Here is a 24,517-nt window from a genome sequence, read left to right as displayed (position 1 = left end):
AAAAAAAAAACATATGTATGATATACAGATGCGTAAAATGTAACTTGTAAGGGACTTGAGGGCAGGTTTGAAAGTTCTCACCTGATCTTCACCTTCAACAGGGTTAATTTCTACAAAAAAAAAAAAAAATCCATAAAAAATTGGTTAAAATTTGGCAAATGAAAATGTGGAGTGTGTACTGCTGACGCTAACAGATGGCTTTTGGGAGAGGTGCAGCTCACATTTGTTAAATAAACTGTTATCAAAGGTCCTAGGCACTTACAGAACATGAGAAGCTGCTCATGGTTGTAAACATTTACCCCCCCCCCCGGAGAAGCCCAGATCCTTTCTCCCATTTGAATTTGGTGTCAGCTCAGCTGCATCTTTCCTTTCCATGTCTAAAGAGTTTGGGAATGCGTGGTTGTTTGGGAACAGGCTACATTAAGCTGGATGAGGGATGGTTTTGGAGTGTTTCCTTTTATAGGAATGGATGCGAGTTGAAATCGAGTTGAACAATGCAGCAAGATCACCGAACCAAGTCCGAGTGAAACTTGCATCATCGTGAAGAAAATAAGCAGAAATAAGGAAGAAACCCATTGGCTGAGACCTCAGCTGAATCTTCAGATGTTCAATGTATTTAAATGTAAACAACTGTCACTCAACTGAGGAATTTTTGAAAGGCTGACTTAATTCTGAGCAACTTTTAAAGAAAAATTCCGGGTTAGGTAAATATAGAAACCGCTACCCATATTCCGGAAATAATCCACCATCTGGATTGCTGAATGGCTGAGCTTTATGAAACCGAGACAATCAGTGAATCGCATGAGGGTCCTTTTGGAATTAAAATTTGACAAAGTGTGAATGTCTTAAAACTTGATGCCCCTCAGATGTGAGAACTGATACTAAGACTAACAGAAGATAAAAGTGTCACCGGCAAAGTTCAAGACTCGCTCTCCAAGAAGTGCCGTGAGATTCTTTTTCATTGAATAAAGTTTTTGTAAAAGTTTTGTAGAACTTATGCAAGCACTGACCTCTTCCTAGACACAGCAATATTCAGCAAGCTGCATTCAGTATCATGGTATAAATATTACAAGTATTGACCAGGTTTTGTAGCACTTTACTAAGTAACTGGGCCCTTCTTGACACCATGGCTCAGCAAACCTCTAATCTCGTAACTGAACAGATCCTGTGAGACTTTTTCTGCATCCCATCGAGACCATTATCCATGATTGCATGTGCTGTCGAAATCTCCTTGACCAATGAAGGCCCAGCTACGGTCACTTGCCTGCTTGTGTCCGGGGTCCGGCTCGGTCTCCTGTTGCAATCCTTGAGGATACACCCATCTGAGCTCGGCTTCCTGCTGTCACACTGCAGCCAGGAAAACAGGAGCACGGCATTTCATAAACAGCCCTAACTCTCAGAGATGCAGGATGGCCAGTGGGAGTGGTTACTGTGTCTATCACTGGAAGGTTGCTGGTTCGAATCCCAGGGTCAGCCACATGGTTTGTTTCACCATTGGGCTGTGAGCAGAGCGATTAACCCCCTAATTTCTCCAGAGACTGAGCCTGCTTTCTTTTGATAAAATAAATAAAAATGTAAATGTTACCTCCGGTGAAGTACTGTTAGGTTCTACCGGCTGATGGATCGTAAGGTTCTAACCCACCGGTACCATACTTCTGTAATTTGGTATTCATGCCAAAGTGCAGGTGTGTAAGGAGATACAGGAAACGGGCTTTGCCCACGAGCTGTTGCCAGCAGGTCCCGTGCCCCTCCTCCAGTGAAATAGACACATCAAGCGATTCTCCGAGCCACAGTAACAGCGGATGCCAACGGGGGGGAGAAATCCCCCACGGGATACGACAGACGGCACAAAACCGATTTTCCTCCCTTCCCTGGTGCTGCGCTGACCTAGCGTTGAGTTTGGAACCCCCACCCGAATCTCGCTAAGCCTCACTAGCTTTCCATAAGCGACAATGAAACTTCATCTGAGACCAGATTAGATTGCTCGAGGAAAAACAAAAACTAACGAGAGACGGGGGGAGCAAAGGGGAGCCTCTTTTTTTTTTTTTTTCCTTTTAGGCGCCATTATCTCTTCTAAAGCATCTTGATCAGCTCTCCCCCCACTCCGGCGCTGGCACGGCCGCGGACGGCTATAGCGAGGCTTTGGCTGCCAAATTGCCGTAACCCTCTTACTCTGTGTTCTGAAAGGAGCTTAAGTTGGTCCATCTTTTTTGGGCTGCGCCTGTTTAAATTGGCCAGTGCAGGGGATAGAGGATTTGGGGGCAGACAGGCGGGGTAGTGGGGGGGGGGGCTTTAAAGAACATGTGGCTACCCTGTAGTCAGCAGCTGTACTGTCACCAACCATGAAATGCCTGCGAGGGTGAAATGCTGAGCGCCGGTCTGCAGTAATACACGGGGATCCACATTAAGCCAAATGACTGGGGGGGGGGGAGCAAAAACTATTAGTACCCCTCCCAAAAACATGGAAGAAGGAAAAAGCCCAGTACAGCACATCTGTGTCGGAAATGTGGCCTTTTGATTAGTGACTGTGAACTGTACCATGTCTTATAACAGCTACACTAAAAGTAATGACTGATCTCAGATCAGTTTCTTTCCTTAAAACATTAACACGCATCACCACTCAGGTGTTCTACTCCTGACACTCGCGGGGATGTTTCAGCGCACAAACTCGGCCTGCCGGCCTGCTCACCGGGCAGGCACACTTTCCTGACAGCGTGGACTCGGTGGGACTCGACTCCTGTCATTGGCTGTTGACGGTGGCTTCCGGTTCGCTGCCTTGCCTCCGGGTTGCTCCGTCACGCTGTCAGTCACAGAAGGGCTCCCTGTTCCTTGCAAATGCAGCTCCTCCCCTGGCAACACAAACAAAATCAGCACAAGAAAACCCCCCAGAACTCCCAGGGACTTCGCCTGGGATCAATAGGAGCCTCCTGTGGGATCAAAGGAAGCCGGAATGCATCGCTGGCTCCTGGTCGAGAAGCTGAGGACCACCTCCTTAAAGCACTGGAGTCAATAGGCTTTTCAGACCATAAGAGGTGGGATAAGGTGGGGGGGGGAGTGGATGGAGACCGCCAGAGCACAGATGTGAAGCTCTCGAACACCAAAGAACTCCACACTCAGTATGGAGGTCCCTCAACAGTGAGACACAGCAGGTTCCCCTCACTGCTCCCAAACGAGATCCACCACCCTACAACAGCTCTTCCTCACTCGCTTTCTCCATGCAGCCCAAATCACTTCTCCATCCTATAATTCACCTGCCTTTGGCAGTAAATTCACGCTGGATTCACATTCCTCCGACCACAAGGGGCACTAGGAACTAAAAAGTGAGAGTCTCAGGCTGCAAGGAAGCCGTATGGAGCGTGACCCCTGCACTGCAAGATGCAGGAAGCCGTATAGAGCGTGACCCCTGCACTGCAAGATGCAGGAAGCCGTATAGAGCGTGACCCCTGCACTGCAAGATGCAGGAAGCCGTATAGAGCGTGACCCCTGCACTGCAAGATGCAGGAAGCCGTATAGAGCGTGACCCCTGCACTGCAAGATGCAGGAAGCCGTATAGAGCGTGACCCCTGCACTGCAAGATGCAGGAAGCCGTATAGAGCGTGACCCCTGCACTGCAAGATGCAGGAAGCCGTATAGAGCGTGACCCCTGCACTGCAAGATGCAGGAAGCCGTATAGAGCGTGACCCCTGCACTGCAAGATGCAGGAAGCCGTATAGAGCGTGACCCCTGCACTGCAAGATGCAGGAAGCCGTATAGAGCGTGACCCCTGCACTGCAAGATGCAGGAAGCCGTATAGAGCGTGACCCCTGCACTGCAAGATGCAGGAAGCCGTATGGAGCATCAAATGTTTTACCACATTTTTCATTATTCTCCTACCTGGGCCTGTGGTTGCAAAGTCTGCGTCGATCTGGTTGGCTTTCTTCATCGCCACCTCAGCCAGCACCAGCTCCCCCTTATCTTCAGCCACGTAATGGATGTCCTTTGAGGGTAAAGCAAAATAAGAGCTTAATCTAAAATGAATCTGGACTCCGATGACAATTGTCCATTTACCGGTTGTCAAGTTTGTGGCAGGAGCTGGAAGGAAAGTGACCCGTTTGAAGCGATGCATCAGATTTCCAGGGATCAAACGCGCTGCAGCTTCTTAAATCAGCCACACTGTTTTCGCAAACCTTCACTTGTGATTGTAAATTGGACTATAAAAAAAATACACATACGCACGCACCTTTGTAGTGCCGCAGAAAACCAGAGTGTCTGGAGGAAACTTGCTCCATCTCTACAAACAGGTATCTTAACACAGTTAACTTAACCAACTATAATATTCTTACAGTAAGTAAGCTGGTCAGAATTAGTAATGTGATCATAATTATGGTATTGATCGTTACATGACTGTGACCACTCCCAGCTGTTAAAATGGCTAAATACTTCAAACAAAAATTGTCAGAATCAACATTTTTTTGGTAATACGATATTCTATGAACCGTTATCACTGTTTCGACACAGGGTCCGAGGCAAAGTTTGTTTGTTTGTTCTGTTCCCGCCCCCTGTCCACGATTGGCAGCAGGACTAATTATGCAGTTACCAGCATGCTTTGCAGCGCACCATGTACATCTTTAAACAGTGTAAATTAATATAATAGGTACTATAACTTCCATTTTTAAAGAGCAGCCATACCCATTATTAAAGTGACTCGCACACTTGCCCCAGTCTGTTTGTTTGTGCTCCCAATGTGGGTCTGCTGCATTGAAAACATTCTGCGCCCTCTAGGGTTGTGGCGTGACAGAATACAAGGCGGGTGGCGTCGTTTTAAGTATGCGGCAGATTGTTCGCGCCATCGTGCTCGATTCCGTCTCGTATATGGCCACCTTTGGTCTGGCTGGCCAGCCTGCGTTGGTCGATTCTGCTCAGCGGAACCTTATAAACGCCGATATAAATGTGGTAAACAGATCTGATGTTAGCGGTAGAGTGACCTGCCCTCGCAATAAACAAACATTCATAGCACAACCACGCAAAACCCAATAAGAGGTTTCCCTACAAAAAAAAACTGGACTAAACGCACAGCCATGTCTGCTGAATCACTCATGAGCAGAGTCTTCCAAGCATGATCAGGCGAGCAAAACACACCAAAGAGCTGCTTCTCATCTCACATTATACCTGGAGGACTCCACCCATCAACAGGGTATGACACTTGTTTTGGCCTGTCAGTCGGTAACACTCCGGTCTAACAGAACGAGACAGTGTTGGAGTGCCGCGACGTCGGGCCTTGTGCCTGACCGCCCCGAGGAGGCAAAGGTGGGGTACAAGAGTCATTAACAAACAAAGCAGCCACACAATGCAGACACTGACAGCTGACGGGTGACCTAATTGGGTACGTCATCCTCGAACCATCGAAGGGTAATTGGAGCCGGAGAATGCAGTCTAAAGAAAATCCAAAAATACTCAAGCATGTGCCAACGCCCCCCTCACACAAAATGCGTCTCAGCTAACAAAGACCTTTCTTTCGTCACCTTGTTTCTTTAACGACAATCGTCGGATTCCTCGGGGCTGCAAGTTGGACAGCCCGTGATCCTAAGAGATGCTGTCGATGGAACAAGGAGACCCATCTGGAGCACCAGACCTCCACGTGCATCTGCCCATGTGCCAAAGACTGTTCCATCTCAATTCTGCGGCTCTTTGAAGGAGATGTGGGATGAAAGGTTCTGGTCTTTCCCGTAGACCCACTGTCCCTCTTTGGCGCCTCAAAAGCAACTTATGGGAACATTTATAATTTCTTACTTCCTTGCAAGATATGAGTCCCCAACCCCCCCAACTTCAAGGTTCCCCCACCTGCTCGATCTTCCCCACGGCGGAACCCGTTGGTGCAGAATGAGCCGGAAACTTTGGGTCTGATTACAGGAGAGTGCGCGGGGCAGGAATGAGGGGAACATCAGCACGGCACACACATCAGACGGGGCTCAGCAGACCCCGAGGCACAGGAAGGAGGGGAGGGGAACAGCCCCAAGCTCTGACACTGGAGCCACGACTGGGACCGTTTCCAGCCCATTCTCATCAGCCAGTGAAAAATCGAGCGAACCTGAAGGTGCTAAATGCAGTTCGATTACATTCTGATGCTACAAAAGACATCGAGGCCACAATAATATAAAAATCAGGGGTTGGGGGATGACATGCAGTCCAGGGTCTCCCCTACTTAGTGTTTTCTACACTGGAAGATGAGTGAATAGATAAAACACGTGGTAGATACTTGCCATGAAAAGGTCTCTGGCACCGATGTCTACCGCCAGTAGAAAAGCTTTCTCAAATCGCTGGTACCTGGAGATGGAATTCAGACAGACCAAGAATTCAAAGTACGTCTACGGAGGAGACCCATGTAAAAGTAGCGGTGAGAACCTGCCTTTGGAATCTCTAGATTGACTGAGTTTCGAGAGGCATCATCAATGGGCGAGTCATAGAGGTGCCATGATGCAGAGGACAGGGGTGAAGGGCTTTGCGAAAGACAATACGAAAGTGACGCGTTTGGTCGCAGGCCGAAGGCTTCAGAGTCAGAATGTGCATCACAGCCGGGGAGCATAACTCCGCCACACCCGCTGCAAACTCTTCCGCCAATACTGGACCAAAAGAATGCGGTTTTTGCTTTACGTCAACGTAAACACAGTTGGGCGATAAGACAGCGTCTCAAATTCTCATCGCATTAGGAACCCAGCCTCTTATATCCCAGTGCTGTACTACCCCACAGGACAAAAGGGAACGGATGTGAGAACGTGAGGATAGCGCCACCTTAAGGAAGAAGCTTTGAAGCGGTTTCTTTTTATTTTTGTCTAGTAATTGAAATACTTTATGGATGCCTCCGTTTCTTCTTTTGTCCTGCCCTTGGGAGTCCGATATTAACCTCACATGACGCAGTGCATGCGGAAGACCACCAGGGGGCACTCACCTGAGCAGGTGGTGAAAGAATCTGCGGGCATACTTGCAGATGGAGTCCCGGTACTCCAGGATCACCATGTCCGACAGAGGCGTAGACGGCGCGTAGAACATGCCTAGAGTAGCCTCTAGCTGAGCTAAAGACCAAAAAACAAAAACAGACAGGAATATCATCAATAGGTCAGGGGGCATCCAGACCAGCATCTGAAGCTGAATGAGAGACATACGTCTTTAGACCCCAGCTCAGAAATGACAGGGATGCCGCATCGAGGAGAGACCCAAGGCCTGCATTTACTGCAGACGTCAGGCCCTGAGATCCTCACCCTCTGTATGCGCATTGAACTCCAGCCTGAACAGGTGGTCCAAGATGCCGGTCAGCACTCGGTAGCATTCCCCTCCCATGATGCTCCAGTCCATGGTCCCCAGCAGGCCTATAGCCTCCTCCACCTGCCCGCAGCGGAGCCTCTGCTGAACCACCTCTGCTGGCCCCAGCTGGCCACCGGTCAAGGCGCCTGGAAGGTGGACGCCACATCGGACACATCAGCCAGGCAGCCAGATAAGATCTACAGCTGTGCAGTGACAGCTTGGCATGACTGCGCTGCTTAGCATCAGCATTTTAGCATTAGCAAATCTGCACCTTGTCACAGCCCCCAAATCGCCTAGGAGGAGAGACGCTCATTAGGGACAGCCAGGTGACAGTCGGCCCAAATCTAAAATTGAATTAAAATGGAGGCGTAGTGAAGTAGGCGGGAGCTGGGGGGGGGGGGGTGGGGGGTCAGACATCGGCCATTGAAAAATGACAATGCGACAGTTATCAGCCAGGTCTGGGGGGGCCACAAAGGGTCCAGTGATGCCGGTCAATCGTCAGGCAGAGCTCCCGAGTCTTTCGTCAGTGTCTGCCCTCGGATTAAACCCCCCACCCCCTTCAGGGGATTAACAAAGAGGAGCATGGGAAAGGGGGATTAACCTACAGACCAGCCCCTGGACTTTGCTCAGGACCTAAGCAGGTGACCCAAGCGGTTTCTGTTCCCAAGTCATTTCTTCCTGATGAGCAGACGCACTGTCTTATTTTGTATCTTACTTTGTATCTTACTTTTTATCTGCCGAAACTCTGACTCATTCACTTAATTGTTCAATATTCTCAGACAGTAATCACGTTATTAAATAAAACAGGTCTAGTTCAGTGCGGAGGTGGACGCAGACAGACTGAAATCAGGTCTGACGCTTTTCGCTGTCGTGGCATCCAGCCTAATAACTGTGGATCTTGCGAGGTGGGGTGGGGGGGGGGGGGGGTCCTCACCCAGCTTGAAGCGTAGCACTCCCAGGGGTCCCCCATGAAAGCTGAGGCCGAGCAGGTCGCACACCTGGGTGACGTCAGTCCCGGGGGCAGCGGGTAGCGTGGGCGTGGCCCACTGAAGGCCCACCAGCCCCCCCGAGGCCTTCATGTGTCGAGACAGGCAGAGGGAGGGGCCAGGGGGTGGCGCCAGGTCTTCTGTGAGCAGCCGCAAGCCCACGGGTGTCAGGGCAGCGTCGAAGCACTGCAGCTCACCCTGGGGACTGGCGATGGCCACCAAGGCACCGGCAGGGTGCCAGGCCGCCAGTGAGGGCAGAATGGGCGTGCGGGCAGAATGGCGGGCATCGCGCCGGGCGTCCCGCAGCACCAGGCACGAGTCGGACAGGCCCAGCAGCAGTGAGTCCTCGGCCGGATCGCGGCACCAGCAAGTGGGCCGCGCAGATATGGACACGCGGTCCGTGGAGAGGCGCTGGGGGCGTCCGCGTGCGCACTCGTACCTGCAGCTGAGCACTGCCCCTCCCCCCCCGGCCACCAGCTCCAGCGTGAGGATGTGGTATGGCTGCCGGAGGCTGAAGCAGCAGTCCAGCGGGTCGCCCTCGGTCCGCACGCAGCTCAGAACCTGCAGAACCATGGTTCAGGCGTTATGAGGTACAGGTCTGTAATGACATCACCATGGTAGAAGTTCATGAGGAGACCACCACACACCCTGTACGCCTTCAATAAAGGGAAGCATTTGGTCCTGTTGCTCAGTATTTCTCAGTCCAGTCCTTGAGGACCCCCACTGTCCGCATTTTCACTCCCTCCCAGCTCGCAACACAGATGCACCAGTTATTCGGTGTTCATGATTGGTGAAAAACATGAACAGTGAAAAACATTACAGTATTTTCAGTGGTCTTTTCACCCGAGCGAAAATATCTTTAGCTAATATGGGAAATATTCTTGCAAATACGAAGCAGAGCATAATCTGCTTTGGAGAGAGTTAGAAAGTTCAGGTCTGATTCAGGAGCAGGATGAGCCGAGGACGACGTCAGCAGCCCTGACGGGCGGCAATTCGGGCCACGGCTCGCCAGAGTGAGGTCCGCGAGTGTCTCAGCTGCACCGACTCCAGAACAGACCCAGTCTATAAACACAAACCTGTGAGAATAGGAGGACTCTCCCTATCTGACAGCGCATGTGGTTGGACCCCTGTGATGACCACGGCACATTTCGCCGTCCGGACACAACTGCGGATCAGAATCCGTAAATCTGCACCCCCTCCCCCCCACGTTTGTCAGCGGGTGCCAGAGGAAAAGGTATTAAGCGGGTTGCCTGTCTGTTTGCAGGCAAGATGATTTCTTCTCCCATAATCCCCTGGGCTGATCCCTGGGGGAAGCAGCAAGAGCTGTCCCCAGGGATTATGGGAAATGGGGAAAAAAAAAGGCTTGTCGAGGAAAGAGTAGCGGGGGGGCAAATGAAGTGCTGACAGAGCACAGGAGGGACCCTGGGACAGCGGCCCAGCATGTGCAGTGGCCGGCTAGCGTAACTGCACCTGCAACAGCCCACAGCTCTGAACTGGATCCCACACTGGGCCCAGTGAGGCTGGCTGTGCACCGTCGGGCTCCATCCATAAACGCCACCACATCTTTAAGTTATCAAACTTCTGGTTAGTCGCTCTGTCTCAGGGTCTGTAACTGGGTCAGAACCGATGCTTTTTTTAAGGTGGGCAATATAAGAGGAACCATAATTCATACAGAGGGGCCAACCTTACCATTAGCCAATGACATGTTTTAAAATCAGTGAGTGACAGGAGAAAGGGGCCAATCAGCTTTCAGATGGGGCCAGTGCCCCGGTAAGGGGATGCCTTTAGTTCGGCTGCCAGCCAGGCGTCGTGGCTCCCGCCTTCGTGATTGTCGCCCCCTTTGGCGTGACGGCCTGACAGCCACCAGATGAGGATAATCTCCGGCTACCGGGTCGCAGCGCATATAAGCGGAAACTGATTAGTGCACCAAAGTCAATAGAAACATGTCCCCCCCCACCCACCCCCACCCCGAGTACAAAACATGGCACCTGGCTCCGCCGCTGACGTCATTTTAATACAGCCCCGAGAATGACGAGCCAAGCCGAGCACTGGTTTGGCTAACGGGGGGGGGGCATTCGGGGGGGGGGGGTGGGAACTTTGCCTTGTTTTTTCTCTCGGTTGACAAAGATTCAGCTGAATGAGGCGCAAAGTCACAGTGAGTCCGGGCGACATCGGGAGCCCTGACCGGGGCAGGGGAGCGGGGCGGCAGGGGAGCGGGGAGGCAGGGCAGCGGGGGCGGCAGGGGAGCGGGGCGGCAGGGGAGCGGGGCGGCAGGGGAGCGGGGAGGCAGGGGAGCGGGGCGGCAGGGGAGCGGGGAGGCAGGGCAGCGGGGAGGCAGGGCAGCGGGGCGTTAGGGGAGCGGGGAGGCAGGGGAGCGGGGGCGGCAGGGGAGCGGGGCGGCAGGGGAGCGGGGCGGCAGGGCAGCGGGGAGGCAGGGCAGCGGGGAGGCAGGGCAGCGGGGGCGGCAGGGGAGCGGGGAGGCAGGGCAGCGGGGAGGCAGGGGAGCGGGGCGGCAGGGGAGCGGGGAGGCAGGGGAGCGGGGAGGCAGGGGAGCGGGGAGGCAGGGGAGCGGGGCGTTAGGGGAGCGGGGAGGCAGGGGAGCGGGGAGGCAGGGCAGCGGGGCGTTAGGGGAGCGGGGAGGCAGGGCAGCGGGGCGTTAGGGGAGCGGGGAGGCAGGGCAGCGGGGCGGCAGGGGAGCGGGGAGGCAGGGCAGCGGGGCGGCAGGGGAGCGGGGAGGCAGGGCAGCGGGGCGGCAGGGGAGCGGGGAGGCAGGGCAGCGGGGAGGCAGGGCAGCGGGGCGTTAGGGGAGCGGGGAGGCAGGGCAGCGGGGCGGCAGGGGAGCGGGGAGGCAGGGCAGCGGGGCGGCAGGGGAGCGGGGAGGCAGGGCAGCGGGGCGGCAGGGGAGCGGGGAGGCAGGGGAGCGGGGAGGCAGGGGAGCGGGGAGGCAGGGGAGCGGGGAGGCAGGGGAGCGGGGCGGCAGGGGAGCGGGGCGGCAGGGGAGCGGGGCGGCAGGGGAGCGGGGAGGCAGGGCAGCGGGGCGGCAGGGCAGCGGGGCGGCAGGGGAGCGGGGAGGCAGGGGAGCGGGGCGGCAGGGGAGCGGGGAGGCAGGGGAGCGGGGCGTTAGGGGAGCGGGGAGGCAGGGGAGCGGGGAGGCAGGGGAGCGGGGCGTTAGGGGAGCGGGGAGGCAGGGGAGCGGGGCGGCAGGGGAGCGGGGAGGCAGGGCAGCGGGGCGGCAGGGGAGCGGGGAGGCAGGGGAGCGGGGCGGCAGGGGAGCGGGGAGGCAGGGCAGCGGGGGCGGCAGGGGAGCGGGGAGGCAGGGGGAGCGGGGCGGCAGGGGAGCGGGGAGGCAGGGGAGCGGGGAGGCAGGGGAGCGGGGCGGCAGGGGAGCGGGGAGGCAGGGCAGCGGGGCGGCAGGGGAGCGGGGAGGCAGGGGAGCGGGGCGGCAGGGGAGCGGGGCGGCAGGGGAGCGGGGCGGCAGGGGAGCGGGGAGGCAGGGCAGCGGGGGCGGCAGGGCAGCGGGGGCGGCAGGGGAGCGGGGAGGCAGGGGAGCGGGGCGGCAGGGGAGCGGGGAGGCAGGGCAGCGGGGCGGCAGGGCAGCGGGGAGGCAGGGGAGCGGGGCGGCAGGGGAGCGGGGCGGCAGGGCAGCGGGGCGGCAGGGGAGCGGGGCGGCAGGGCAGCGGGGCGGCAGGGCAGCGGGGCGGCAGGGGAGCGGGGCGGCAGGGCAGCGGGGCGGCAGGGCAGCGGGGAGGCAGGGCAGCGGGGAGGCAGGGCAGCGGGGCGGCAGGGCAGCGGGGCGGCAGGGCAGCGGGGGCGGCAGGGCAGCGGGGCGGCAGGGGAGCGGGGCGGCAGGGGAGCGGGGAGGCAGGGGAGCGGGGCGGCAGGGGAGCGGGGAGGCAGGGGAGCGGGGAGGCAGGGGAGCGGGGCGGCAGGGGAGCGGGGAGGCAGGGGAGCGGGGAGGCAGGGCAGCGGGGAGGCAGGGCAGCGGGGCGGCAGGGCAGCGGGGCGGCAGGGGAGCGGGGCGGCAGGGGAGCGGGGAGGCAGGGGAGCGGGGCGGCAGGGGAGCGGGGAGGCAGGGGAGCGGGGAGGCAGGGGAGCGGGGCGGCAGGGGAGCGGGGAGGCAGGGGAGCGGGGCGGTAGGGTTTCTGCACTCCTCAAACACCCCCCCCCCCAGGATTGTGGCACAGAAGATAAACCCCGGGTCATCCAGCTGAGTGGCCAGCTCCTGTCCACAGTGCCAATTATTCAGCTTACAGAGCAGCGGGATGGAAGGAAAAAGAGAACGAGAGAGAAGGATGGAGTGAATGTGGGGAAGGAGGGCTGGGAAGCAGGAAAGATGGGGATCTGTATGACGTCACCCACATGCCACGGACATTTCTGAGACACAACAGTCCGGCCCGACTGAGGTAACGCCCCCCCACCCCCACCACCAAAGCTCAGGCAGGGTGACTAAGATCATGTGATCGCTGCCACCTACAGACTCAGCATCAGTGTGTGAGGCTCCATCCTGCTTTGGCTACCTGCTGTTTTTCTTTCCCCCTGTTTAGTGAGAGAAGCCCCCCCCCCCAAACACAAAAATAATTAGAAGCTCAGTCTGTCAAACACAAACCTACGTTAAACGCAATTAAAAACGCTCAGCAATGAACTGATAAACTGGACCAAAAAAAAAACAAAAAATTACAAAAAAAACAAAGTGCAAAGCAATCATGCAAAAAAAAAAAAAAAAAAAACTAAAATAAAAATGTGCTTTTTTGTGTTTTTTTTCCCCATTACAGTTATTAAATTCTGGGATTACAGATCGTTAAAAAAGTTGAAAAAAAGAAACATTCAAACGGCCACGCAAATGCACACGTTTCCACCCCGCGCCGCGGCTTATCGGCGAGGCCTATGAATTAAGACCACAGAGGGAAACAAACAGCACTTTTAAACGCTCACTACGGCTAAGTAGAAAATTGGCTTAGCGCGCAGATAGCGAACTCCACAAGAAAGGAACACGCGAACACGCGAAGGAGCCTGCAGCGATTGAAGCCTCCGTCTCTCTGATGAGCCCCCGCGTTTGATTCGCTCGGCGGTCCCCGCATAATACGCTAGCTTAATTTCACACCGTGGATCCACAGAACGACAACAAACACTTTAATTAGAAATAAGGTGTGGGGGGGGGGGGGTGGCTTTAATGCTTTCTAAGCGTTAAAAGCAGCAGTAGGTGAAGGACTATGATAAACAGCCGCGGAAATGTTTGGCGTTGCAGATTTTTTGTTTAGCGTTTATTTTCATGAGTAGTTCGTGGTGCTTCTTTTTTGTCCATGCGCCCCACCCCCTCCACCGCTCCTGCTCTTACCGTTAAACCCCTCATAGCTTGTTTGTCTTGCCTCCAAGTTGGGCTAGGCTGCTAACCCGCCAGCCATTTCCACAGGCTTTTGGGCGACGGTACCCAAACGGGCTCCTGTCATGTGACATGGGTCCACATGCGTCGCTCTGACCAATAACCCATCAGCCAACGCCAGAGCTAATTGTCGGACTGAAAATGCGGCACGACGGCTGCCACGTATCAGAAGTCTTTAACTAACTGAGCTTAATTAATTAACGAGGTTGGAGTTAACACCAGCATATGCACATATTGCCAGGAAGCTAGACCCAGACCTGTGGATGGCCCACATAAATAAAGTCACATGACACTACAGGTACAGGACTGGAGGGGTGGGGGCCAAGCTAACCTTGAGGCCGCCGGCTGCCTCCCCACAGCTCAGCAACACCAAGTTGGCCCGGTCGCCCTCGCTGGGGAACGGGGACCACAGGCAGGGCTCTTTGTCCACGGCCGGCCACCAGCACACCGCCATGTCCTGCAGGCCGTTCAGGCCGATTCTGCGGTCCAGCCGACGCCCTACCGGGCCGGGCAGGTCGGCGCAGGAGACCTGGAGGGGTGGTGGAGCAAAAGAAGGGGTAAGAAAGCCAGAAGGCATTCGCAAGCAAGAAAAAATACATGGACACCCCCCACTGCCATTTCACCCCAGATTTTAATATTTAATCCTTATTTCTAATTTCAATGTCCCCGAAAACGAAGGTGTTCAGAGAGAGGAAACAAACCCACACGTGACATACCAGGGGGGGGGGCAGGCTGCAGTGGAAACGATAACAATAATAACCAGCTCTTTTCTGCCAGCACATTCTGGGGACTCGTCCCCGTATGCTGAAGTCAGCTGCTCTCTCTCTCCCTGCGCATCACAAGGTTATGGCTGGAGCTGTGCAGTTGAGGGGGGGGGGGGGGGGAGACAGAACAATCTGTCCCCCACCAACCCATTATTGCATCAGCCTGCCTCCGTGGCACTAACATAGGTTTGAGTTTCACACGCTAGATTCCGCGCTGTGCAGCCAATGCAAATCTGCATTCTTAAATAAAAGAAAGAAAAATATTAATAGTTCAAAAAAAAAATGCACTCAGGTTCCCCCCCCCCCACCATCTCGCTAGCGGTTGCTGGTCAGCAATAATCAAAACCACTTTCGGGAGGATTAGACTGAAAGCTTAGCCTACTGGACCAAACCGTGGCGGGGGCCAGGGGGGGCCCCTTATCAGGACCCGGCTTCTGGAGCCAGTCGCACTGCAGGACAGATTGCTTTCATATTCCCGACCGCGGTGCGACAAAGGCTGACAGTAATGCGATAACGGCTGCGCGGGGGCCTGCAGAGGGCCCCGGCACTATTGTGCATTGTGTCGGGCCCGGCACGAATCGGGCTCATCCGAATCGCCGTCCCCCTCCCCTCCGCGCACCGAAACGGGGCTAATGCTTTCTAAACAAACAGCCAATCAAACAAACGAGCAAATAACCAACAAAGAGGTCTGCTCGATGTAGACGTGGCCCAAATCTTCGGCAAAAAAAGGCTCTCCGTTACGCCGGGGCGGGGCGGCCTTGACCCCTTTCCCATCCTCTCCGCTTTCCTGTCGGCAGAAGCCCAACTGACGCCACAGAAAGAAAGAAATGCCTGCAAGCGCCGCCCTAGTGGTGCCCCTGCGCCCAACAGCGAGGCTGAGGCACATGCATTCCAGTCGCTGGCGCCACCTGCAGGACGCATCATCGATGCGCGTTGAACTTTTCCACAGGCTGTTGGGCGACGGAACCCGAATGGATTCCGGTCATGTGACATGGGCCACACTCTGGCCAATAGCCTGCCAGCTGACGCGAGAATGCAGACACACGCAGACATACGGCCAAATAAAATTATTCCGAGATTAAGCTGTTCCAGTCTTTACCGGAAGTGGGAGGGCCGAGTGATCTCATTCAAAAAATTACGTAAATTTTGACCTAATTACTCCATACTCAGGCCTGTAAAAGGTGTCAATGATATTTCCCTGGATTTAGACAGGCTAGTGATGGAGCAAGGCATGCTGGGAGATAATCACCTTCAGTTCCGAGGGCGAGAGCTTCTCCACTCGACGGCTGAGCTCCGGTGAGCCTTGATCGCGTTTGTTCAGCTGGACCAGGCAGACCTGGTTCCTCTCGATGAAGGTGAGGAGAAGGAAACGCTCCGTTATCAGGGCTGGGGAGGCGGAGAGAGCCGGTGGCCTTGGTCAGCAGCCCGCAAGCACACACACACACACACACACACACACACACACACACACACACACACACACACACACACACACACACACACACACGCCCGCGTGCAGGAATACATGCACAGACAGGTCCGCATTTTTACAGTACCAGTCAAACGTCTGGACAAACCTGCCTTTAGTGCATTTGTCTCTATCTTAGCTATGTTATTCACCTTAGAGTAAAAGGCCTAAAGGCAGTGAAGTAACACATGTCAAGTATTGCAGGATCAAGAGAAGTGTTCCATATCTCAAAATTTTATCAGATTATAGACTCTTCAAAAGAGCCCCCTTTTGGTTCAATGACAGCACAGCAGACCTTTGGGATTCATTCAGCCAGATGTAACCACCTGGAATGCTTCTCCAGTCCTGAAGGAGTTTCCACAAGTTCTGACCATAAGTCGGCTACCTTACTCTTACTCTTCGATCCAACTCATCCCAAACCAGCTCTATAGGGTTTAGGTGGGGGGGGTGTCTAGACTTCTGAGTTTCTCTCACAGAATTATAAAATATTTTATTTCTAATTGTACCACAAGCAAAACACAGCAAAATTGATCACTATCATCAGCTGATGATAAGATGAAATGGAATCTAAATTAAGACCTTAAGTGCTGAACCCTGGACTGAAAAAAACATAAAGAGCAATGAAATATCACACCAGAAACGTTTACACGTTTCTAAAAATTTGCCTGGATCCAGTAGTTATTTTTCTCACACACACACACACACACACACACACACACACACACACACACACACACACACGCACACACAATCACTGGTCCCAAAAACAACATTTTTATGAGAAAGCTTGACTTTGTAACCCAACACCATCTTTCAGAGCAGAGAGATGCTGTTCCTTACCCCTGCCGTAAGCAGACAGCAGATGTGACGAGTTCCCGCCTAGTCCCCGGCCCCCCACCCCCCCCACCTCGTAATTAAGGTGTCCCATGTCACTGTGAGTGAACGGTAAAGTGCACGGGTGGGACTGCGTGCTGCTCTCGAGTGTCAAGCGATTAAGAGCGAGTTAGGGTGTAAACAAGCAATCGATTCTGAAACAATTAGGTGTGATGGGCTCTGCGGTCGTTCTTGCCGCCATGGTGCAGGCACCTTCTGTCACAGAGAAGCAGAGAATGGGAGGAAGTACTCCAGCCCCCCATTACTTATGGGGCGCTTAGACGAGAGAGGATCTACTGTCCATTATGTTTGGCTGTGCAGATCCCTCGGGGTGGCAGCACTCAGCGCCCAGGTGCATGCTGGGATAGCTGTCTTGGGGCGCAGAGGTGACTCACCATTGCTGATGGTGCCTGCTGGTATTCGGCCCACTAGGGCCCTGTCAATGGAGATCCGCTCCAGCTGCGGCCCAGTCAGGGTCAGGGTCACCAGAACCCCAGACCTCAGCAACAGCTGCAGGTAGGAGGATAGGCAGACAAAGAAGTAGATGGTAATGTTAAGATTGGTATAGGCAGACAAAGAAGTAGATGGTAATGTTAAGATTGGTATAGGCAGACAAAGAAGTAGACGGTAATGTTAAGATTGGTATAGGCAGACAAAGTAGTAGACGGTCATGTTAAGATTGGTATAGGCAGACAAAGTAGTAGACGGTCATGTTAACATTGGTATAGGCAGACAAAGAAGTAGATGGTCATGTTAACATTGGTATAGGCAGACAAAGTAGTAGATGGTCATGTTAACATTGGTATAGGCAGACAAAGAAGTAGACGGTAATGTTAACATTGGTATAGGCAGACAAAGAAGTAGACGGTAATGTTAAGATTGGTATAGGCAGACAAAGAAGTAGATGGTAATGTTAAGATTGGTATAGACAGACAAAGAAGTAGATGATAATGTTAACATTGGTATAGGCACCAAAGAAGTAGATGGATAGGTCTACAATGTTGTCCAACACAACAATACCATTGAGAATCTCTCTCCACCTGGAAATCATCCTGTTTTCCTCAAAGTCTTCATTCTGAAAACCATTTAATGATTTTTCCAGGAAGGACCAATAAGAAATGTGTAGCTTTATTTTCAATACAATCTTACTGGTGTTGTATCTAGATACCACAAACAATCATGGCCCTTCACTGTCAAACCTGACCAATGAGATCCTGCAAAGCCTGACCAATCACAGTCCTCTTTGTCAAATCTGACCAATGAGATCCAACAAAGCCTAACCAATCATAGCCCTTCAGTGTCAAACTTGACCAATAGCATTCAGCAAAGCCTGAGATCAAGCAAATCAAAGGTTCAGCGGATGGGTAATCTCTGCCCATCATTCTACCCCGACGGACGGTGTCCTCTCTTCAACCCCATAACCTGAACGAGCCGGAGGTCCATCTGCTGACTCTCCGTAACACAGTGCTATGTCAAGGTGAATCACTGACAGAGAAGTGTTCTTTCCACATGATATGCCATGTTTACCTGTATTTCAGAGCCTACACAAACTTATAAATAAACAGGTAAGAGGCCAGAGGGAACAGCTGTGCTTCTTTACCATCTTTTGGCAAAGAAATCTGTTTTACATGCTGGTTTTACGTCACGCAGTCCAGGGCTGCTGGTGACTATTGAGTGCATTTCATCTCAGTTTCTCACTTGGCTTTATTCCCTTTCAGTGCTGCCTTGTATCATGAAAACTATTTTTATAAGTAAATCCTTTAATATCTTAAGCAAATAAAATCCATCCACCGATCTTTCAACTACTTATCTAGTGCAGGGTCATGGGGGGGGGCTATCTCAGGCAATGCAGGGCACATAGAGGAACAGCCTGACGGGATGAGGATCATCAGAGGGGTGTGGATACCCCGGCAGATTCAGGGGGCCCAGCACCAGCCCGGGGCCTTTCAATATGTAAAATTATACTTGAAATTGAATCAGAGGGGCCCAGAATCTCTAGGTATAACTGTGTGTGTGTGTGTGTGTGTGTGTGTGTGTGTCTATATATATATATAGACACACACACACACACACACACACACAATGAGCAATTTATAGATTCCAGTTCACGTAACTGTGTGTCTTTGGACTGTGGGAGAAAACCCAGGACTCCAGAGGGCAAAGGAATTAAAAGATCCAATTTCAAATAAAACTCACAGTTGTATAACCTGATAATCATGCAGCCATTCTTCAGATAAAGCGTAAAAATAGATATTTTTATACATTATTTGCTCTGGGGTAGTAGTTGGGTATTAAAATGGCATAACTGACACCTGGTCTATTTAATGCCGACGGGCACTAGCAAGTTTTGGAATATATGGGGGTCGTTACCAACGAGAGGCACGTCATGCGACAGGACGCTTGTTACTCAGGGGTGTGAGGGGGCCCACATGGAGGAGGGTCTTCCTCTGTATTTTGGTGTATCAGAGAGGCTCGCACACACTTCTGCATAAAGATCTCGGCGCGTTTCCCCCGTACCTGACAGGTCTGCGCGTTCCGCCATCGCCAGTGGACATATGGGCTGGACTGCAGCAAGTCCTATCAGGAAGTGGGGGGTAGATCGAGAAGAAATGGGATGAGAGGGTCAGGTCAGCCATTCCCAGGGATGACCCAGGCTGCTGTGGTCTGGGGGGGGGGTCTGTTTCTGGTTTCAGAGCGGGGGGGCAGGAGGGATTAGGGAGGGACGCAAACACAAAGCTGCGTCTGTGGCGGGCTTTGGAGAGAGGCCACTCTTACCTGCGGCCCCCGCTCACTGATCCCCTCGCATATTAGGGCTGCTGACAGAGACGGGGGCCCGGAAGAGAGGTACTGATGTGGGGGCTTATTTACAGCAAATACCTCCAGCTCCTTGAGAGAGTCCCGCAGCTTCTCAGGACGCTGGTTCTTAGGGGTCCAGGAATACCCGCGACCTGGTGAGGAACAGAGGACAGCCATGAGGACAAGGTCTGTCCCCCCGCACCCCCAACCACCCCCCCCCGCTTCAAATCTCTAAGCCCAGCACAGCAACCCCCAGGTCCTGAAGCTACAGGAGGAGCATGGCTTTTCTCATGTGACTAGCAGTTAAGAGTCTGGAGGAACATCTCAGATAGAAGTGTCCTTATACCACGTCCAATTCAGCACTCTACAACAGTCAGTGATGACAGTCACTTAGGTAAAAGGGGACACAGCCATCAAACGGTGCTTTATCTGCCATTTGTATGAGTACATGTACATTGGAACCCTTCTTTTCATAAGATCCATGTTCTCCTTTGAGAGACACATACAAGAGAGATGGAGGCTTTAATTCCGAGCACAGAGTAATTTAATCAACATGCCTGGAGCATTTCAGGGGTCTAAGCGCCTTGTTAAGGGCCCAACTGACTACGCAGCCAGTGAGGGGATTTGAACCAACGACCTTCTGATCAAATGCACAGAGGCCTACCCTGCTGAGACACACATCACCCCCACTACTGCGCACTTATAAATATGAATAAAGATATAACTGGCACTCAAACATCCCGGTGTAACGGATGTCCACGCTCAGGGCAGAAAGCTGGGGAGCATCTTTGATGGGATGCCTGTCCATTTCAGGGCGCATACAGAACTGTGTAAAAATCTTAGGTCAAAGAAAATGATGTTTAAATGATCTTCATGTTGGTGTAAAACTATGTTATTATGCCTGTCAAAGTGTGTCAGCTTTGCCCTTTCAAAGCTTCTGCTAAAAAATCGCCCCAGTGTTTGCAGCAACCATCCAATACACACAAATTTTTTTATTCAACCACTAGCGCACCTCGTGTTAGCTAATCAATATCTCATTGACTTTTTAATTAATTTAGTGAAATTTAACAAATAAATGGAACGGCTGAGGTGCCCCTGATGAGCGGCGTTCATCTAACCATCCAAGTAGACATCAGTAACATTTTGGAGAACAGAACAAATTTTTACTAGTTTTTATTGCGTTACTCCTAATTTTCACATGCTATAATGCTAAATTCTGCCTTTTGTTCTTAGCAAAAGTGCACTTACTACCCGGATAAATAGCTTTAAAACTTTTCCTTTGACCGCTTTTTGACTTTTGCACAGTGCTGTACGCGAATACAAGATCATACTCTGGGTAGTTTATAGACACCAATGAGCCCGGCTGCATGTCTGTGGACTGTGAGGGAGAATCACCCCGTAAGCCCAACCAAACAGGTGAGAACTCCTCACACACAGAAAGCGGCGGGACTCTGACCCCCAACCCAGGGCGCGTCAGGCGGCCCTGCCGGCCGCTAAGCTCCCGTGTCATCCACAACTGCCGAGTTAAATGGTTTGCCCCATATCGGCGAAAATCCCCCATTTCCAATCAAGCCTCATGCGACCTCTGATGTGAATAAATATCAACAAATAAGTTAACAGCAGCCTCGGGTGAATTCTGCTTCTGAATATACATTAGCATTAATAAGGAAAAGGGAGAACACGCTTTGAAGATGCTGCAATCAAATCCAGCCTTTTTTTTTTTAAGCCATTAAGATTTTTTTTTTCCCCCAAGCGTGAAAACAGGTAAATAAATTAATTCATACTAGGGGAGGGTGGTGAGGCAGTGTGCCTCTTCTGATAAGGGTGCTTCAGTCTGCTGGGGGCAGACTGGGAGAGGCTGACTCGGAGGCGTGTCTGGATGACGGCCATACTGGTATCAGGGTAGGATGATTCAGTGCGTGACTCTGGAGCCTTCCTGCTCCCTTTCCGCACCCTCCCTCACCGACCTTGAGGAAGCCGTGCATTCTGGGAAACCGCGCAGCAGTTTCAGGCCACTAGTGAGCTGGAGACCGCCTCCTACAGGTCAGGCAAGGTCATCGCTGCTCATCTTCATATGATGGAGAAGAGAAATGAGCAGGATGTACCCTCTGCCAACTGCTGCTTCTCCTGAAAGTAGTGCTGCTCCAACAGGGTAGCTGAAATAAATGGAAACCACGTTAAATGTGTGTGTGTGTGTGTGTGTGTCTGTGTCTGTGTATGTGTCTGTGTGTACACACATGTGCTAGGGGAGCCCTCAGCGCCTCCCCTTGAACTCCGCGCCGTGGCCCAGTAGAACTCCTACCTGCCCCCCCCCACAACCCCCCAGACAGGAAGCAGCCCTGGCTGCAGTGCTCTGCCACTTCAGGACACTTCCAGGATTAATGGCATTAATCAGATAAAGGAGCTTTATGATATGCTGAGGGCCGGGGCACCTGCTGAGGGACAAGGGAGCCCCAACCGGGATCACTGCAAACCTAGAACACCCTCTAGTGGATGAAAGGCAAACTGCAGCTTTACTCCAACACAGAGTGCTTCTAACCTGGAATATATTGTGCGAATTTGTTTATACTGTGCATCCTGGGTCACAGTTTTTACTGAAGCTTAGAGTAATGTGCCTGCTTTGTGCCTGTACAGAATACCTGTGACTACCTAGCAGTGGGACATGCATGTTAACACTAGGCAAGAATATTTACCTGGTTTTCCCTTATCGTAGTACTGGTATGTTCCAATATCGGTGTCTGTAGAGAAAAGACAAAGGGAGACAAGCAGGTACATGGTTCTGGCATTACGTGACCCCCCCCACCCATCTCTTATCTAATAATATGTGAAAAGATGGCTTTCAGTCTGAATATCAGGATGTGTATTATTATTATGAAGCGAAATGAAACTGATGAGAACTCCTGCCAACCACAATGCACGTGCTTACTGACTGAATCGGAGCAGGATGATGAGAGAGAATGGGATCCTGCAAACCCAGGTGATCTCAAGCCTAGCAAGGAAGCCTAGAGGTGTGGGGAGGGGGGCAGGCGGGCAAATTACCCGAGACGTTCAGGCCGCTCCGGGTGGACCACAGATGTAACTCCGCCAAGCAGAACGCCATCGATCCCTGACGTTAAATGGACCCAAAAGACAAAGAGGAGACTAAATGAGACAGGGTATGTTTTTGTGGAATACACACACACACGCACACACACACACACACACACGCACACACACACACACACACACACACACACACACACACACACACACACACACACGCCAGAGTCACTTCAACCGATGGCAGGTGTGAACCCAAAAAGACGAAATGTTGTAATTAAATCAAAAGATGCTTCAACAAAATATTGGTATTGGTGCATAATTATGCAACCCGCTTCTTGTATGTTTTTTATTTTTTAGACTTTTCCCTAGATTTGTTTGTTTTTCAATCAAATTCTACAGATTATAGGTCACGTTAAAGGTGGGAAAAGTTTTTAAATAATTTTATCGTGGTTTTTTTTTTTTTTTATTTACGTATCTCAAAATCCTGGCATTTGAACAGGGGTGTGTACACCATTTATATCTACTGTATATATTTATATCTTTGTGGGGACCTTCCATTCATTTCTATGGGAAAACTCTAATCCCAACATGACAATCTTAACCCCTACCCAGCCCTAACCTTAACCAAAAGCAACCAAAGAAAATACAAGACTTTCGGGATTTTCCGTTTTGTGATTGCATTCACAGAGTTTTATAAAAACTGGGAGCCTCCTTGTGGGGACCAAAAAAAAGTATTCATAATGTCAAAATAGCAGGTTTTTTAATCACATCGTGGGGACATTTGGCATGGGTGGGTGCACATGGGTGGGATTATTCAGCTCCCCAGGTATGTGTGTCTATCACAGGAAAAAACACCATCAATACCTGACAGTAGGAAAAGGGAACGTTTGCAGTTTACCAGAGGAAAGGGAAACAAAATGCGGTACGCTGACCGATTACCGCTTCGAGCTAAATGCGAGAGACGCGACTCGAGTCTTCTGTCTTGCGGGGGGTACATTGTGTGCAGGCAGAGATTGCTGGCATCTCCACTGTCAGCCCCCCAGCCCTAAGCGCAACCAGCCTCATATCTGTGCCAACAGACGTCACACCGAGGTCAACACCACTAACGTCTCAGAGCAGATGAAATCGCCATCTTGTCACCACACTCGAACACCAAATACTCTCATATCTTACGGCCTCACTTAGGTTTTCACAACATTGGCTTAAACAAAAAAAAAATCATACGTAAAATATATAAGAAAATGCATCTAAAATCATTTCTCAAAAAAACTCTCCAGCAAAACCCATTTTCGAATTTCATTTCCCGGTCGAACCGAGGTCCCTGCTGAAAGACACGTAGATTATTTGGTGGCATGAGCGCCGTACCATAGAGGCTTCACAAGCTCTTATGGGATGTAAAACATGAAGATCACTGTCCTGCTCCTCTAGGGTGGTTGTGATAACTGAGAGGGATAAAGCCGGGTTAAAACTTCGACAGAGCCTCAGCCCTGGGCAGCCCAATCCTTATCAAAGAGCGACAATCTTAGAAAAACAACACTCAAAGTGAAGTGATTTAGCTCAAGCACATAGATTATAGTCTGAAAGCCTTTGGGGACCATAATTCAGGTCCATTCGCTACCTGCTGTTTCATGTTTCATGCCTAAGAGTTACGTGGTTGTCCACATCCCCCTTAGATACCTCTGTCCCATGCTGCCTGCGTAGCCCAGCCAGTGCAAGTCTGGGCCGTGGAGGGTACTTTCCAGTACCCAGAAAGTGCAAGCATGATTATCTAAAAAATCCCACCTCGGCCGTGGCGTGCAAGAACATAACCTGCCACCAGCACCAGCAGAAGATGGTGGCACTTTAGCGTGAGCTAGCTAGCCTTCCGTGACCACTCAGAAGGCGCCAGGATGCTCACACTGCAACACTCACTGCAGAAATAATGAAAAAA

The 24,517-nt window shown here is 52.1% G+C and overlaps 1 protein-coding gene across 1 annotated transcript in view; it reads right to left on the bottom strand.

Moving 5' to 3' along the window:
* The window catches only part of LOC125739485 (WD repeat containing planar cell polarity effector), a 33,567-nt gene that overhangs the window by 327 nt on the left and 8,723 nt on the right, over positions 1 to 24,517 (bottom strand). Inside the window, exons 2-17 of the mRNA XM_049009655.1 lie at positions 22,585 to 22,651; positions 22,239 to 22,283; positions 21,651 to 21,701; positions 19,627 to 19,697; positions 19,267 to 19,326; positions 17,145 to 17,259; positions 15,658 to 15,794; positions 13,976 to 14,173; positions 8,213 to 8,825; positions 7,236 to 7,424; positions 6,926 to 7,049; positions 6,240 to 6,303; positions 3,874 to 3,976; positions 2,690 to 2,849; positions 1,265 to 1,347; positions 82 to 110 (exon numbers count right to left, since the gene is read on the bottom strand). Coding sequence (XP_048865612.1) covers positions 82 to 110; positions 1,265 to 1,347; positions 2,690 to 2,849; positions 3,874 to 3,976; positions 6,240 to 6,303; positions 6,926 to 7,049; positions 7,236 to 7,424; positions 8,213 to 8,825; positions 13,976 to 14,173; positions 15,658 to 15,794; positions 17,145 to 17,259; positions 19,267 to 19,326; positions 19,627 to 19,697; positions 21,651 to 21,701; positions 22,239 to 22,283; positions 22,585 to 22,645 — 2,103 coding nt within the window. The 5' untranslated portion in view covers positions 22,646 to 22,651. The remainder of the gene's footprint in view (positions 1 to 81; positions 111 to 1,264; positions 1,348 to 2,689; positions 2,850 to 3,873; positions 3,977 to 6,239; positions 6,304 to 6,925; positions 7,050 to 7,235; positions 7,425 to 8,212; positions 8,826 to 13,975; positions 14,174 to 15,657; positions 15,795 to 17,144; positions 17,260 to 19,266; positions 19,327 to 19,626; positions 19,698 to 21,650; positions 21,702 to 22,238; positions 22,284 to 22,584; positions 22,652 to 24,517) is intronic.

This window comes from Brienomyrus brachyistius, chromosome 3 (assembly GCF_023856365.1).
Source record: "Brienomyrus brachyistius isolate T26 chromosome 3, BBRACH_0.4, whole genome shotgun sequence".
NCBI classification, from domain to species: Eukaryota; Metazoa; Chordata; class Actinopteri; order Osteoglossiformes; family Mormyridae; genus Brienomyrus; species Brienomyrus brachyistius.
The sequence above is the reverse complement of the archived record's forward strand: the minus strand, read 5'-3'. Positions and strand labels throughout refer to the sequence as shown.